Raw genomic sequence first — 17,431 nt, forward strand, 5'->3', positions numbered from 1 at the left:
GATAGCTGACCAACAATTACTTGAGGCAACAGGCCAATTAATCAAGTTAAAAGATTAACAAAAAAAGGCCTGAGTCCCTTGGTTCAACCCTTTACTAGGGACCCCAGAGCATTTTACACAAAATAGATAAAAGGTCAGGGGATAAAAGAAGGCAAAGCTTCTATGACTCCTTGTAAGACCAAGACTTGTTGATAGGCTTCCTCTACTGTTGGGGAACAATGGGTACTATGTCCCCTGCTTGATATTGTTATTATAAGATAGCATGCAGATATGACCCTCAAGAAATATTAATTAAACTTACTAAAGGAAACCAAAGGTGTTCATTGGAAGGACTGATGCTAAAACTGAAACTCCAATACTTTGGCCACCTCATGCGACGAGTTGACTCACTGGAAAAGACTGATGATGGGAGGGATTGGGGGCGGGAAGAGACGGGGACGACAGAGAATGAGATGGCTGGATGGCATCACCGACTTGATGGACGGACATGAGTTTGAGTGAACTCCGGGAGTTGGTGATGGACAGGGAGGCCTGGCGTGCTGTGATTCATGGGGTCGCAAAGAGTCGGACATGACTGAGCAACTGAACTGAACTGAAAGGAAACCAACAGAGTCATACAATATAAAGTAAAAACTGGGACCAATATTCAGGGTCTAACAAAATTAATAACACAGATTTTGTTCTGGGTCTAATCTGTGCACTCAAAGGGCCTTTGTTGAATGCCTTACTCAAGCCTTTGAAGACAGTGAACCCTAAAGTTCTATGAATAGTACACAGAACTCTTAATTTTCAGTTTATTTGGAAATCATCTCACCCCAAATCTGATTCATAGCCTCCTTAAAGGTTTATTAAGGACAAACAGAAATCTTAAAAAATTTTTCCACAAATAATAAAGCCTTAATCATCTAAGCAAGCAAATTTAATTTATACCTACTGTTAATTGTAAACTAAATTTATATTGTAATCCCTGATTCAGAACTAAGTTTTTAAAGTGATGCTATGAGATCTCTAGTTTTGTCTGTTTATATGTGTATGTACACATTATACATATAGATATCTCTACCTCCAGAAAATATTATCAAAATTAAACTGATAAAGAGTTCTATTTAATTGGCTTATAAGTAAGCACTTACAAATTAAATATTTCAAAATATAAAAGAAACTGGTCAGAATGAATTCTAGGCTCACATGATCTAGAGGAAATACTCAATATTAATTAACATCTGGTATTAAAGCTAGCTTAAGCTTGCTGGTTTATTCAGTATAGACAGGTCTTATTTTTATTGTACCTAGGTTTATTGAAGGTCACTATGTTCATGTTATTTCTGTTGCAGATTTGTCAGCAAAAAATTAACTTGGTAGGATGGTATTTTCATAACTTATAAAATAAAAGTAAATGAGGTAAGAGTTTTCAAGTGAGCTCTTTAGGAATAATTATGTATCTAAAATAGTTTCTCCTGATTTTTAGTAACTTGAGTTTTGCTAAGTTAAGTTAAATGATGCTGCTAAGTCACTTCAGTCGTGTCCGACTCTGTGCGACCCCATAGACGGCAGCCCAGCAGGCTCCCCCGTCCCTGGGATTCCCCTGGCAAGAACACTGGAGTGGGTTTCCATTTCCTTCTCCAGGTATAATGTTACCAGTCATAATTCTAGTTATTAAAATGTTTTATGTCACAGAACTATGCAAGTTTCTTGTCAATTGCCTTGTAATCAGACCTTTGACCATGTCATTCTAAGAATACTTTTGTAAACAAAGATAAAACATTTCTCTTTTTTTCTCTACCTGATCCTTCCATAATTTGGCTCCTCCAGCTGACTCTCCAGATGACTTGGCCTAGTATGTTAAGATTACAACTAGTTATTCTAATCATTGTTTTAATTTGCTCTCTCTCATTTTCAAATTATTTATGCCTTGTGTCTCTCTCTGCTACACTATTAATGTTACCAGTTGCATTATATTCTGTTTTACAAGACTGTTGTCTCTTGCATTACACAATGTGTTATACCATGCCTCCAACAAAATTAATATCTCAAAACAGTTAATCATATATATAACTCTACACATAATTAATGTAATAGTACAACTCTAAATATGGTTAGAAGCAACAAGTGAAAACATCTACTGGATCATAGTAAACTAGTAATACAAGCAATACAGAGAATTTTAGACAATCAACAGGGTCTAATCCAAAAAAACATAAAGTGAAAAAGTGAAAGTGTTAGTTGCTCGGTCCTGTCCCAATCTTTGCAACCCCATGGACTGTAGCCTGCTAGGTTCCTCTGTCCATGGAATTCTCCAGGCAAGAATATTGAAGTGTGTTGCCATTCCCTTCTCCAGGGGATCTTCCCGACACAGGGACAGAACCTGGGTCTTCTCCATTGCAGACAGATTCTTTACCATCTGAGCCACCAAGGACCAAACAAAACACCTCAGCACATCAAATGGCCTATCAACAGAATCTTTTCCTGATTTAGGAATGACAGCCTTCCCAGCACAATGGACAAAATTGGTCATGCAGACTTCCCCAATGATCCAGTGATTAAGACTCTGCATTTCCACTGCAGGGGGCACAGGTTCTATCTCTAGTGAGGAAACTAAGATTCCACATGCCACAGCATAGTAAAAAAAAAAAAAAAAAAGTCATGAAATGTTATGACCAAGAGGAGGCACTGTGTTACAAGAATGTCATCTGCCATATCAGCAAAGAATGCTGCAGCCTTCAGTTGATCTGGCCACTGCAGATCAGCACCCTGAAGGGATTCAGGATGAAGAAACATAGGATACTGTCCCTGAAGAGTTAAAATCCTTATCAGAGGAACACTTTCAGTAAGACCAGACTCTTACATCTTCCCATACATAGAAATGTGCTAAGATCATTAACTTGATGTTTGGTTTTCTTTAATTAATGTAATTTTGTTTTATGCTCTAACTACCTGGCTTTTGTCGCAAATCTCCTGTATATCCTGCCTCCCCCCTTACCTGTTGGGAAGGTTCCTCAGAGCTGAGAGGCTGCTCCCTGGCTTAATTTCTCAACAGTACACCCCCTTTTAAAAAAAAAAAAAAACATAATTCTCAACTTTTAGGTTATGCTTTTCTCTTTTTTTCAACTGACAGGTGTTAAGACAGACTGAAAAAAAGCACCAGGATAAAGTAAGAAGTACAAGCTGGACACCCCTGCTCCTCTCACTCACGGAAGAAAGTCACACTCTTTCCCAGCGCCTGGCGCTGCTCACCCCCAAACACCCACCCCGAGCCTAAGTCCGTCCCAGGAAACCCAGGCCGCAAGAACGCTGCCCCCTATCCACGGCCGACGGCCTGGCGAACCCGGCAGCCACCTGTCCCCCCTTCCCTACCGCATCTCCTTGATGTCCATGAGCCTACGCGCTCACCTGTCCTCAGGGTTCACGCCTCTCGGGTCGCAACTACCAGGCCGCGGTGGAAAGGGAGCAGCGAGCACGAGGTGCAGGCAGCCGAGCAGATGCTCTCAGCCGAGAGCAGCAGGGTAGGGGCGCGCGCTCGCCGGACCGCGGAGCCAGGGCCAGGCCTACATTTCCCAAGAGCCCCCGCGCCACCCTGCAGAGTGTCTCTGGGTTTTGCGCTCGGATACGCTTCTCGGCTAGTCGTGAGTGGACGTGGAGCGCGTGCGCGAGGGGCTGGGGCGCGGCGTGTGCTGCGGGGGCCGGAGCAGAAGGCCGGGCGGGGTCCGCGCTGCCGCCGCCTGCCCTGTAGACCTGCGAGACGCGGGAGCCCGACTGTGGGCTAGCTCGCCGAGCCGCTGCCTTTGTGACGGTTCCTTTGCGTCTGCAGGTGCCGATCGTAGTAGGTATGCACGGGAGGGCTGGACGTGGTTTGCTTCCTAGCGGACCGGGCACCGCGGTTTGCTCGCTTCTTCCCTAAGGTGGACGACCGTTTCACCAACAATGGTTCTTCCCTGTGGTATTCCTGGGCTGAGCTATCCCTGGAGCCCCTTGGATTCGCACGGTCGCGCTGGTGGGATTGGACCCTGATGCCCGCTGCGCCGGACGGTGCTGGGGAGTCCGAGCCACATAGTCTCAGCCATGAGAAATAAGGATTCTTCTGTTCCTGTTTCCTTTTTCTTCCCAACTGAGGCCAGAGATTTAAAATTTTGCATCTGGCCTTTCCAGAGTCTGCTAAACGTGATCTGATCATGCTCTTTTTTTTTTTCGTTAGAGCAGGAAATTTCTTAACTGTGAAAGTGTTAATGTTCATAAAAGAAATCCAACGTGGTTATACTGGTTTTGAAATATATATATATACACACTACTGTATTCTAGTCGTGGATACTGTAGAAGTTATATGCTGCAAGCGTTGATAAAATAGGTCTACTTTTAATAAGTTTTGTGGCAAAAAGAGCTGGACTGATTTATATTTCTTACTCTGAAATATTCATTTAAAAACCTTTTACTTATTGAAATTGTTTTATCATTTATCTTCCTCAATTGCGTGTCATGTTAGTATTTTCAGTGTTTAAAATCAAACAAGTTTGTGTTGGTCTTTTTAAAAAAACTGCATCTCTAGCTCCTTCAGTTGTTGAGTTCTCTTTTTGTTGTTTTAATCAAATAGTTTAACTGGAAGTGTGTATGTGTTTAAACTAGTTTTATTGAAACTCACCTCATAATTATTATATTTTTTGTTTTCTCTTGACACTAGAGCACTTAAAGCAATCAAATTTGTACATAATTTAACATTTGGTATGAATGTCAAAGAAGAGGTTGACGTTTCTCAAGAGATTGACAAAAAGGTTGACATCAAAATTATATAGATCCCACCCAAAGAATATGGAGAAGGTGACAAATATAAGTTCTATCTATACTTCATATACAGAATATACTGTTAAAGAAAAAAAAAGAAGTAAAAGGGAAGAGAGGTTGTCATCCAGAATGTGTGTGTATGCTCAGTTATGGTACTCTTTGCAACTCCATGGACTATAGCCTGCCTGGCTCCTCTGTCCATGGAATTTTCCAGGCAAGAATATTGGAGTGGGTTGCAATTTCCTACTCCAGGGGATTTTCTGACCCAGGGATCAGGCCCACATCTCTTATGTCTCCTGCATCGTCAGGCGAATTCTTTACCCCTTCGCCTCCTAGGAAGCCCATCCAGAATGCTAGCTAAAAAAGTGTTAGTCACATTAGGGATGTCGACTAAAGTTAACTGTCTACTAAGATGGTATACAGTTTAAAAGATGGTATAACAAGTGTTGGCAAGCATGTGGGGAAATTGCAACCCTTGTACATTGCTTCTGTGAAAGTAAAATGATGTAATCACTATGGAAAACAGTTCAGTGGGTCCTCAAAAAGCTAAACATAAAGTTACCATATGAGCAAACAATTCCACTCTTAGGTATAATCATCAGTGGATGAATGAATAAAATGTGGTGGATCTATACAGAGGAGTATTATTTAGCCATTAAAAAGAGAGAAATGCTGATTCAGGCTACAACTTGCATGAACCAAAATGTCAGCTTGAAAAAAAGCACAACATGAAAGTTGTGAGTTAAGTTTTATTTGGGACAAAACGAGGACTGGAGCCTGGGAGACAACGTCTGAGATCTCTCTGAGAAACTGTTCCAAAGAGGCAGGGAGGAAAGTCAGAATATTTGTGATTTTGGTGAAGGGGGAATGCATGCAATCAAGTACATATCTTCCAAAAGGTTTCTACTAGTCTGGTGAAGCTTTTGCTAGTCATGAGGAACAATCATCAACATGAAGGATTTCAGTGTTTCTAGATATGAAGAGAAACAAGAATTGGGCTTCTTAAATCTGCTCCTGAAAAATATCTAAATGAAGATGTATCCTGTCAGTTTTTGCCCCCGCCGAGCACAGAGTATCTCATTTCTGCTCTCCACCCTGAACTCCTTTCAGGGATTGATGAAGGTTAGCAGCTACAGCAGCATATGACTTAATCCTTGTAGAGGTAGATGACAGGTGTTCATTTGTGGTTGACAAAAACGTTATGCTGAGCGAAATAAACCAGACACAGATGTATGATTTCCTTTTAACCTATAAGGGAAAAAAATCTGAAGAAGAATATGTGTGTGTGCGTATAACTAAGTCACTTTGCTGTACATCTGGAACTACCACAACGTAGAAAATCAGCTATACTTGAATAATAAAAGAGAATTTTTTTAAAAGAGAGAGGATTCAATATAGTATTAGAACCATTCAATTCCAAATAAAATTTAACATAGAAGTCTAGAGATTGTGGAGGGGAGGCAGTCTTCGGAGCTCTTTTCTTCCTACTCCTGGGGATTTTGGTCTGTATACACTGTACGTGTATTTCTGGAAAAGTCTGATGTCCTCTGTGTGGGTGTGTAGGTACATGCAGCTGGTCTGAGGGAATCTAGGCTCATGATTAACGAGCCCCTGATCACAGCACCTCTCCTCAAGTTTCTTCCTTTCCCACAGCTTCACTTGCTCGATATCTCCTGCTTCTCAGGAAGTTCTGTCAGGAACAAGGAGGGCATGGAGGCTGAGTTGCTAACTGCTCGGTCCCACGTAAGTTGGGCTGCCTTCATTCTTTTTCGTTTTCCAACTGGGAATCCATTTTTGCTTAAGGGTTCTTAAGAGATCCATATGTCAGATACTTCTCCCTGCAGACTGGCACTATTTTGTTTGCTTTATTTATAGTTATTATTTCCCTTCATATCAAAGAAACACAGCTTGAACAGAAATGTGTGGATTATCAAGGATTCTAATGAGATACTGTTTGTCCATAGAGAGGAACTGAGCACACAACAAGCTTTCTCCCTCAAAGATGATGACAGAACTGGGGACACTGTTGCCTTTTTGAGGGATTCTCTGGTCCCTGGTGGACTTGGCTGTGGGGCTGGCTTGTTAGTTCCTCCCTGGGGACTGCCTGTTTGGAAGAGCTTGAGGATAAGTTGTGTAATTATCTAGGAGTAACTACAACGAAGACAGCAAGAGCCTGGGAGAGGGTGGGTCCTCTGGGGACAGAGTGACTTGATGGGGAACCCTCCTTCAGCCTCTCTCAGCTTCTCCCCTAGATGACCCCCTCATGCTTTATGTGTATTGAAAACCCCACCAGAGAACATAGCCTTTGCTTTGGGCTGTCCTATGTATTTTGAAGGATTTAAGAAAAGTAGTCTACAGTATTTATCCACATATTTACTTTTTTTTTTTTTTAATTTGGCCATGCCACATGGCATGTGGGATCTTAATTCCCTGATTAGGGATAGAACCCACACCCTGTGCATTGTAAGCCCAGGGTCTTAATCACTGGACCATCAGGGAAGTCCCCAAATATTTGCTTTTTGTCTTATCTGTCATTCCTGACATGTAACGTTTCTCTCTTGTATTATTTTCCTTGCCTGAAGAGTTACCTTTATCATACCTTTAGAGCTGGTCTGCTGGTAACAAATCCTGTTTGTTTAACTTTATTTAAGAATGTATTTTTCATCATTCCCGAAAGATATTTTCACCTAGCGTTGAAATTCTTGCATGACAGTTCATTTCTTTCAACATTAAAAAAGTCCACTATTCCAATATCTTTTTATTTGCATAGATCTTTGATGAAAAACACCCAATCATTCAAATGGGTTTTTTTCCTTCTGTGTGTCATCTACAGTTCTTTTTGATGTGGCTAATAAAAATCTTGCTTCTGTATCTATTATTTTGTTACTATAAAATATAAACTCTTCTCCATTTTTTAATGCCTACCAATGTTTAAGGAAATTGTTTTAGAAATTATTTGAGGTCATGAAACATGGCTACCTTAGTCTCTTACGCGTTAAGTTGTACTTGAATTCAAGACTGTTTTTCCCTTCTTTTCCTGCCTTGTATTAGGTTCTAATTATTTCACATAAGTGTAGATTAACTGATTCTCCTTGCTTTAGCTGTTTAAAACATATTTGATTTAAATGAGAGTGTTTCTGACAGTTTCTTAATCTAAAGTGTAACATGAAGCTGGTTTCTAGACAGTGCATACTTAATACCATTCCTTTTAGGGCTTGACCAGAAGTCAACATAAATACTACTCACTCCTAGAATAAATTCTGTTCTATTCTCCTTCCCTACCCAAGGACTATCTGCCTAATCTTCCTGTTAATATTTGGGAAAGTGGGAGAGCAGAGATACACATCAGGCTCAAATTTGCTTCATGTTGTAGACACTGGTGACCTTCAAGGACATACATGTGAACTTCACCAGGGAAGAGTGGAAACTGCTGGACACTGCTCAGCAGATCATGTACAAAGATGTGATGCTGGAAAACTACAGAAACCTGGTGTCTTTAGGTGAGACCAACCTCTCTTTGTGAGGTGGGTAGGGAATTGTTTTGATTTGTTAAATGTTAAATTGTATACTTTGTATATAATTATATGTTTTATATTTTAAGAAGTGTATATTTTGCTGCCTCTGTAGCCCTACCTTGTCTATTCTTCAGAGCGCCCACAGGACTTTTGTAGGGTCAGGAGTTGGGCTTGAACTGGGATGTTTCTTTGTGTCTAGCCCAGAGCTCCTAACCCTTGCCCAGTACTTTATCTTTCACTGTAAACAGGGCATCAGCTTCCCAAACCAGATGTGATCCTGCGGTTGGAGAAGGGGGAGGAGCCTTGGCTGGTGGAGAGAGAGATTCACCAAGAGACCCATCCAGGTAAGGACCAGACCCCCTGCTCAGAGCAGGAATCCCTGGTGACAGTGGTCACTAGTTTTCCACATTTCAAAGGCAAGGACTGAGTTTATTTACCTTCTTTTTCCCCATTGCTCGGCTGCCTTCTTGGTCTTGTCACACTTCAGTTTGCTTTCATGAAAATTATTTTTCTGTGGATGTGCTTGGCTCCAGCCCTGTTTATAGTGCTTCCTGATTCTTACCACTAGCTCTAGCATCTGCACCCTCTTGTTTATCATAGAATTACTTCTCATCTTTGACTGTCCTTTCCCTGTCCTTTGTCCCTTCCCATAGCCTTCATTCTGCTGCTTTGTGTAAGCTCTGTTCTGGGACCTCATCGCCCGCTCCTGCTCTGGGTTTGGTTTCTGCCAGGTGAAAGACTGCTACAGACAACTCACCAGTCCTTGTTAATGTAACTCCTTCCTTCCCAGAGTTGCTCCTCTCAACAACACCTGTTTTCTGACTATCATCTAGCTTTATTTAATATTCTTTTTCAATTTACTCCTATTCATTTTAATCTTAACATCTCCAATTTGCAGACTGTTATGAGGATTCCTAGCATTCCTTTTCCCAACTTCCCTGTGTAGAGCAGATCAGCCTTCTGGGCTAAGAAATAGAAGGCAGTCCTCCATCTTCTCCCTCCTCTGTTCCCACTGAGTGATCATTTCCCTGACCTCTGTTTCTAAGCTCAGTTCTCTGACAGCTTTCTCCTCGGCCCAGCCTTCCTGGTCTGGATCATGCTGCCGATGGCCAACTTCACATGGGGCAGAGCAGCCAGGACACCTGCCAGTGACCCCTGTGCCCTTGTGGGCACCATGGCTCCCCAGGCCCAGTGCAGTCCAGGCATGCTGTAACCCTCTACAGCTGTTTCCCTCTGACACATCCACACATACCAGGCATTCCCTGCATTTCAGGCTTCCCATGTGATGTAACCAGCCTCAGTCATCCTAGAAGTTTCACCTCCTGTTCTTTGTGAAACCTTTTGACTTGTTAAGTACAGATTCCTTAAGGTTTTCTGAGCTTTCATTTTGTTTATATTTTTTCAAAAATTATTTGTTTTTGGCTGTGCTGAGTCTTTGTTGCTGTGTTGGCACTAGCTGCAGCTAATGGGGGCTATTCTCTAGTTGTGGTTCACAGGCGTCTCAGTGACTTCTCTTGTTGTAGAGCATTGGCTTCAGGGCACACAGGTTTCAGTAGTTGTGATGCATGGGCTTAGTTGCCCCTGGCATCTAGCATCCTCCCAGACCAGAATTGGACCCATGTCTCCTGCATTGGCAGGCAGATTCTTATTCACTGTGCCACTAGGGAAATCCTGTTTCTACTCTTAAATGTCATAAATTGTTTCTGACCTTTTTTACACTGGGCCTTGTAGGTGACTGTATCAAATACCTGTCTCAGGGAAGGTCTCTTGGACACTGGAAAGTACTTGATCCCTCAACTGCTTTGGAGCCATGGCAAGAAAAACTGTTCTCTGTTTCTTTTTATTTCCCTATTTTTTCCTGTCTGTATTTTTTCCATTCCTGTGTTGAGTTTAGCAAGCTTTCCTGGATGTCTATCTGTTGACAAGTATCCGAAAATAACTATATAACCAACAGTTTACATTTTGGTGGAAAATTTATTGTCAAAGAAATACTAAAGTTCCATATATGCTTAATCACCTGGAATTTGAGGGAATCTATAAGCCCTGGGAACTTCATTATTAAAATGTAAAGTATTATGGGTGATGGCTTTAACAACTCAGATGAGTTCATTAATGGGTGCTACAGATTTTGAAGATAACTCTCATGGGTTCTCTCCCATGTTACAGATGGGATTAGGGTCCTCCTACTCCAGTAATACTTCATCTTAACTAATTACATTTGCAATGATCCTATTTCCAAATAAGGTCCTAACCTGTAATGTTAGGGGTTAAGACTTCAACATATCTTCTTTGGGGAACACAATTCACCCCGTATGTCAGGTAAGAATAGATATTGCTGCACTTATATAGGAAGAGGTGATATTGGGTAAATTGTGGATTTTTTTCTAGATTTCAGAAACAAACATTTTAGCCAAAAGGCATTGAGAAACAAATAAAGGCTCTGAACCAGGGAAAGTAACTTGCAGTAGTATGCATGTGTATAAGCAGAAGGACAGAAAGTCCAGGAGAATGTGAATTAGGGTTCAGGTTCTGAGTTAATATCCTGTGTTATTCCTGTCAATTTTGATAAAGTCTTGATGTCTCAGAACAAAGGAATCAAAGCAGAAGGCAGGAATGATGACAGCGGTGAGCATTACAAACTGTACTGCTTTGGTGATGAACTCCCACCTTATAGGATACTTAGGATAACCTTATAGGTCCTTAGATGACAGATAAGCAATATGATTTTTGAAAAGATTAGCACTTTGTCTAAATTCACCACTAGTAGTGCCAAAGCTTAGGTTACAAAGCCATATTTGGGTAACCTAGGTGCAGTTGCTCTTTCAGCCTATCACACAGCCTTTCTCAAAGGTTCGCCATGTCAGACACCTGGAATTATTCTGCAGTGCTTTCGTGATATACATAAGAACCATTTCCTGACATAGAGCTGTGTTCGTGGTTTAGGAATGTGAAGAATTCACGTCAGAGGAGGGCCTGGCAGCAAGTAGACCCACTAGGCTCTTATATCATCATTAGTTGAACTAGGTAATGGCAGTGCAGCCCCTTCTGTGGGTTTCCTAAACTGCCACCCCAGCACTGAATATCTTGATCCCACATGTCACAGCTAATCCTGTGGCTTCTCTTACTCTCTTTGCTCCTTTTATGTGCATATTATAGCCCATCACATTCCCTGTCAGTGAGTCTTCTATTTTTCTCTATCAAAGTTACAAAACCATATTTGAAAGCAACACTACAGAACTTAACATACTTTTTTCTACATCCATCCTACCATCCTGACCTTAATACTTCTTTTAGTTATAGAAGCTTTTCTGTTTCTTTCAGATTTGGAAACTTCAGTTGAAATTAAATCAACTTCCTGTAAGACCATTTCTAATGATAAATACTCCTGTGATGTTAAAATGGAAAGAATGGCAAAGAGTGATCTCTGGTATTTGTCACTGGAAGAAGTCTGGACTTGTGGTGGTCAGTTGGACAGGCCCCAGGACAGCCAGGAGAGACATCTGAGGCAAGTGGCCTTCACCCAAAAGAAAGTACTTCCTCAGGAGAAAGTATGTGAAAATGGGAAGTACAGGGGAAACTGTCTTCTGCCTGCTCAACTAGTACTGCAAGAGTATTTCTGTAAACATGACTCAAATCCTAAAAGTTTGAAACACAATTTGGTTTTCAGTGGTCATCAGGAAAGCTGTGCAAACAACAGTAATGAATCTAGTCAAACTTTCTGTCAAAACATCCGCCTTATTCAATTTGCAAGAACTCAAGCAAGAGATAAATCATACAGATGCCCTGATAACAATTCTCATGGTACATCCCTTGGTATATCAAAGGGTGCGCATAGAGAAAAACCCTATGAATGTAAAGAATGTGGAAAATTCTTCAGCTGGCGCTCTAATCTTACCAGGCACCGTCTTATTCATACTGGAGAAAAACCTTATGAATGTAAGGAATGTGGAAAATCTTTCAGCCGAAGTTCTCACCTCATAGGACATCAAAAGACTCATACTGGTGAAGAACCCTATGAGTGTAAAGAATGTGGAAAATCCTTCAGCTGGTTCTCTCACCTTGTTACCCATCAGAGAACTCATACAGGAGACAAACTGTACACATGTAATCAGTGTGGAAAGTCTTTTGTTCACAGCTCTAGGCTTATTAGGCACCAGAGAACTCACACTGGAGAGAAACCCTATGAATGTCCTGAATGTGGGAAATCTTTCAGACAGAGCACACATCTCATTCTGCATCAGAGAACTCATGTTAGAGTGAGGCCCTATGAATGCACTGAATGTGGGAAGTCTTATAGCCAGAGATCTCACCTTGTTGTCCATCACAGAACTCACACTGGCCTGAAACCCTTTGAGTGTAAAGACTGTGGAAAATGCTTCAGTCGAAGCTCTCACCTTTTCTCACATCAGAGAACCCATACTGGGGAAAAGCCATACGAATGCCATGACTGTGGAAAATCCTTCAGCCAGAGTTCTGCCCTCATTGTGCACCAGAGAATTCATACTGGAGAGAAACCATATGAGTGTTGTCAGTGTGGGAAAGCCTTCATTAGAAAGAATGACCTAATTAAGCATCAGAGGGTTCATGTTGGAGATGAGACCTATAAATGTAATCAGTGTGGCATCATCTTCAGCCAGAACTCTCCGCTTATAGTGTATCAAATAGCTCACACCGGAGAACAGTTCCTAACATGTAATCAGTGTGGGACAGCACTTGTTAATACCCCTAATGTTATTAGATACCAGACAAATCTTATTAGGGAAAATACATATTAAGGTCATAAAGATGGACTACTTCCCAAAGAGCAATAACTTTATTTAGCACTCGAGAGCTCCTTTTGGAGATAAGTTGCTTTCAGTCTTGTTTCTACACTTTTGTGCACTAGAGAATTGGCCCTGGAGAGGGAAAAACACAAAAGTTTCACCTTAGTACATCAGATTGTCTTCTTTTTCCAAATTCCTACCAAAGTAATTGGTCTGGGAGCATTCATGGACAAACCTTAAATGCTAAAATCTGAGAAGGAACCATTAGGTAAGTGAGTTGTTGATAAGTGATCCAGCTTTGTTTGCTTCAAAACAGTAAATGAGAGTGCTACCTCAAAAAGACAAAGCTGTTGCTGAGGAGAATAAAAAGTAGGTGTAGTTATGGTAACAGACAATAGAAAATTATATTCCCATGAATTAATATCCTGTTTTTCACGTGATCATCCCTCTCTCCTGGGATACTTTGTAGTGATCATTTAGTTTTATGTGTCTGGTTTAAACCACACTTTGGCTAGCAGCTGCTGCTGCTGCTGAGTCACTTCAGTCGTGTCCAACTCTGTGTGACCCCACTGACGGCAGCCCACCAGGCTCCCCCGTCCCTGGGATTCTCCAGGCAAGAACACTAGAGTGGGTTGCCATTTCCTTCTCCAATGTGTGAAAGTAAAGTCGCTCAGTCGTGTCCGACCCTTAGCGACCCCACGGACTGCAGCCTACCAGGCTCCTCCATCCGTGGGATTTTTCTAGGCAAGAGTACTGGAGTGGCTTGCCATTGCCTTCTCCGCTGGCTAGCAGCAGGGAAGACCTTATAATGAAAAGTGGTGAAGGAAGAACATGTTTGCTACCAATACTACCCAGGTTAGATATATTTGCATGTGGGCAAGAATTGAAAACGTATATATGGATAAATGAACAAAATTGAGTTGTTATATAATGGAATTATGAATAAGTTTTATAGTCTAGCAGGTGTCATCGTAACAATTTGAAGACACTTAAATATTAAAAAAGGATATTGGTTTCTCTATTCCACTATTAGTGAAGCTTGAGAACCTCCTGCTAGCAAACTTTCCCATCACTTCTAAGTTGTTTGGAGTCATAGAGTTGTACTCCTTGGGAGAACCTGCCAAAGCTCTTGGGAGCTTAAACACAATGCTTCTCTGGATGTTGGGACCTGAAAGAGTGGCAAATTTGGGCACACTAGAAAAGGTCTCCATTTGATCCAGAGCAGGTGGCTGGGCAGTACCAAACACAAGTATGCTCTTAAAATAAACGGTGCTGCCCAAGGCGACCCTCCTTCCAAAGTAGTCTCATATCTTTTTGAAGAAAACAGTGGTCAAGAGTGTATGTTTGAGCTGGACTCCCAAGTTGAAATCCCACCTCTGTCCATCACTTGCTGTGTAACCTTGGGCATGCTGCTTGGCCTCTCTATGCCTGAATTACAGATGTCCTCCTCTGCAGATTAGGATGACATCATTTACCTCATGGGATTGTGGTGAGTAGTAAATGAGTTAACATACAAACAGTGCAGAATATGCCTGACATGTATGAAGTGCTTCATTATATTAGCTACAATTATTAATATTACTTTATTGTCCCACTAAAGTGTCTGTCATTTACTTTAAACTGACTCAGTTGCTGGCAAGAACTGGCTGAGTTCTCATTTCCCTTCCAGTCACACATGTCTTCCCTTTTACCCACATTAGAACTTATCACCCAAGGAATCACTCACCCTCAGTGAGTGTTTGGATATATTTATGAGGATCAGTAAACAACTTTTAATCTTGTGTGCAAAAGAAATCTCTTTTATATAGAAGTTTTCCTTTCAAGGGAGAGGGTCCTAGTCTTCATATTTTCTGTTAAGTCCGTGTCCCAAAAAAGATTTAGAAAGAGAATATGTTTTAATTCTGTTTCATTCTGGCTCTTGTGTGTATGTGTGTAGGGGGACGGGGTGGGAGAAGTGGCTAACCATCATTTGCCATTTTCTAGCAAATGATACATATTGGTACATATGGTAGATGCTCAGTGATTGCTGAATGATACACGATTGAGAACAACAGGACAACGTCCTTGCTTTCTCTCCCAGGACAAATCTAGAAATGCTCCTTAGATTTGAGAGGCCTGAGACCTGCAGGAGTGAGAGGTCACAGCTCATTCCTCCTGGTGCAGTTGAGGAGAAGCGAGTTGGTCCAGGCCTCACATTTTAAGAACCTCCTGGCACCTCAGTTATGGCTGAGTAACTCCTCAGTGATTACACACCATTCATGTGTTTAATGTAGTCCTATCAGAAATGGTTTTGATTGCAAGCAGTGGTTCTTTGTGGGTGTAAAAGAGGAGCCCCTCAGCAGAGCCTCTTAGAATTTCTGATAACCCATGGCTCAATTTTCTTGAACTGTGTAGTGGAGAAACTGCTGGTATCTACCTCTGAAGGTAGTTGTGTGGATTAAGTGAAATAATGTGTAAAGTACTTGAAACAGTGCCTGGCACATAGGAAGTACTGTATGTGTTTAGCTATTAATAGTAATACTGTTACTATTATTAACACCCTGAGGAATGTACGTCTGTAGATGATCACTGAAGCATTGCTTATAATAGTGTAAAATTTGCAACATTAAAAATGGATAACAGAAAAAGTTATTATAGACATTAAAGTTTCACAAACAGAAAGCTTGATAACATGAAAAATGTGATGTTATGAAAAAAGCATGATAAGTAATTGTCAATATGGAGTAAGCTCAGATATGTAAAATAAATGAATTTCAAACAACTGAAATGAATCTCACTCAAAACTTTAAGGAGATTTGTCAAAAGATTAATAGCAGTTAACCTACATATGGGGAGAATTGGTGTTTGCTTTTCTGTTTTTTGGTACTTTTCTTTCCAAAGTCTCTTCAAAGAATATATATTCCTTTTTAGGATTGGGAAACAGTCTTTTCAGTGATGGAATATTTTTTTCTTCAAAAGTTCTTATCTACAAATAATCTACTGGAACTTTTAAAAGGGGGAATTGGCAAGGTTGCAGGATGCTAGATCAATATACAAAAATAGATTTGTATAAGCAGTGACCAGTTTGTAAATGAAATACCATCCTATTTGCAATGATACAAAAATATGAAATATTTAGGTATATTTAATGAATTAAGCAAGATCTATACAGTTCAGTTCAGTTCAGTTCAGTCGCTCAGTCGTGTCCGACTCTCCGCCACAACCAAGGTAAGAGAAACCCAAATAAGACGGTAGGTGTTGCTAGGGGGCATCAGAGGGCAGACACACTGAAATCATAATCACAGGAAACTAGTCGATCTGATCACATGGACCACAGCCGAATGTGGTCCACTGGAGAAGGGAATGGCAAACCACTTCAGTATACTTGCCTTGAGAACCCCATGAACAGTAACAAAGGGCAAAATGATAGGATACTGAATGAGGAATTCCCCAGGTCAGTAAGATCTATACAAGGAAAGTATAAAACATTGCTGAAAGACGTTCGGGAACACAGAAAACACATAATAAACACATTAAAAGTGGAGAAATACACCGTGGTCAAGGATGGAAAAACTCAATATAGTAGGAGAATAATTCTCCCCAGACTGATCTTTAAGTTCAGAGGCATTTGTGTAGAAATTGACAAGTTAGGGCGCAGTCCTAAGATGGTGGAGGAATAGGATGGGGAGACCACTTTCTCCCCCACAAATTCATCGAAAGAACATTTGAACACTGAGTAAATTCCACAAAACAACTTCTGAATGCTGGCAGAGGACATCAGGCACACAGAAAGGCAGCCCATTGTCTTCGAAAGGAGGTAGGAAAAAATATAAAAAGAGAGACAACGGAGATCCGTCCCGGGAAGGGAGTCTTAAAAAAGAAGTTTCCAAACACCAGGAAACACCTTCACTGGCGAATCTGTGGTGAGCCTTGAAACCTCAGAGGGCAACATAACCGGGAGGAAAAATAAATAATTAAAACCCACAGATTATGTGACTAATGGCAACTCCCTGCAGTGAAGCAGTGCAGATGCTCGCATCCACCACTAGCAAGTGAGGGCCGGACAGGGAGATGTGGGCTGCATTGATTAGGGTTAGGACCAGGCTGAATGCCCCAAAGACAATCTGAGGGAACTAACTTGAGATAACAACACAGACTGTGGGATAGCTATCCCATGAAAAGTCCTAAACTTGCACTCATCTCACACGCTAGTAAAGTCATGCTCAAAATTATCCAAGCCAGGCTTCAGCAATACATGAACCATGAACTTCCAGATGTTCAAGCTGGTTTTAGAAAAGGCTGAGGAACCAGAGATCAAATTGCCAATATCCGCTGGATCATGGAAAAAGCAAGAGAGTTCCAGGAAAACATCTATTTCTGCTTCATTGACTATGCCAAAGC

General features: G+C 41.2%; 2 protein-coding genes across 9 annotated transcripts in view; one reads left to right on the forward strand and one right to left on the reverse strand.

Moving 5' to 3' along the window:
• Nucleotides 1–3,576, reverse strand: part of ZNF891 (zinc finger protein 891) — a 28,935-nt gene extending 25,359 nt beyond the window's left edge. For 5 of the 6 annotated variants that reach the window (XR_008683041.2, XR_016035325.1, XR_008683039.2 and 2 more), the window contains exons 1-2: nucleotides 3,391–3,576; nucleotides 2,981–3,045 (exon numbers count right to left, since the gene is read on the reverse strand). The gene's annotated coding sequence lies outside the window, so the exon portion shown is untranslated. The remainder of the gene's footprint in view (nucleotides 1–2,980; nucleotides 3,046–3,390) is intronic. The other variant, XR_008683038.2, reaches the window with a different exon arrangement.
• Nucleotides 3,577–3,672: 96 nt separating this feature from the next.
• On the forward strand, nucleotides 3,673–17,081 carry ZNF10 (zinc finger protein 10). 3 transcript variants are annotated; one of them, XM_055404582.2, is made up of 5 exons: nucleotides 3,675–3,824; nucleotides 6,427–6,516; nucleotides 8,147–8,273; nucleotides 8,537–8,632; nucleotides 11,610–16,042. In XM_055404582.2, the coding sequence occupies exons 2-5, from the start codon at nucleotides 6,484–6,486 to the stop codon at nucleotides 13,061–13,063; spliced, it is 1,710 nt and encodes a 569-aa protein (XP_055260557.1). In that variant the 5' UTR covers nucleotides 3,675–3,824; nucleotides 6,427–6,483; the 3' UTR covers nucleotides 13,064–16,042. The 3 variants fall into 3 exon arrangements, with proteins under 3 accessions (XP_055260558.1, XP_055260557.1, XP_088684200.1); XM_055404583.2 differs by lacking the exon at nucleotides 6,427–6,516 and having other exon boundaries at nucleotides 3,673–3,824; nucleotides 11,610–16,041; XM_088828074.1 differs by lacking the exon at nucleotides 3,675–3,824 and having other exon boundaries at nucleotides 4,387–6,516; nucleotides 11,610–17,081.
• Nucleotides 17,082–17,431: the final 350 nt, after the last annotated feature.

Source organism: Moschus berezovskii, chromosome 19 (assembly GCF_049115385.1).
Source record: "Moschus berezovskii isolate FMDL1 chromosome 19, NW_MosBer_1.0, whole genome shotgun sequence".
Lineage (NCBI taxonomy): Eukaryota > Metazoa > Chordata > Mammalia > Artiodactyla > Moschidae > Moschus > Moschus berezovskii.

Bases quoted from the DNA above. Each gene is read 5' to 3' on its own strand.
- ZNF10 (XM_088828074.1), top strand. From the start codon at position 6,370: ATGATTAACGAGCCCCTGATCACAGCACCTCTCCTCAAGTTTCTTCCT. The intron at 6,517-8,146 runs GTAAGTTGGGCT...TTCATGTTGTAG, and splicing joins TGCTAACTGCTCGGTCCCAC to ACACTGGTGACCTTCAAGGA. The intron at 8,274-8,536 runs GTGAGACCAACC...CACTGTAAACAG, and splicing joins CAGAAACCTGGTGTCTTTAG to GGCATCAGCTTCCCAAACCA.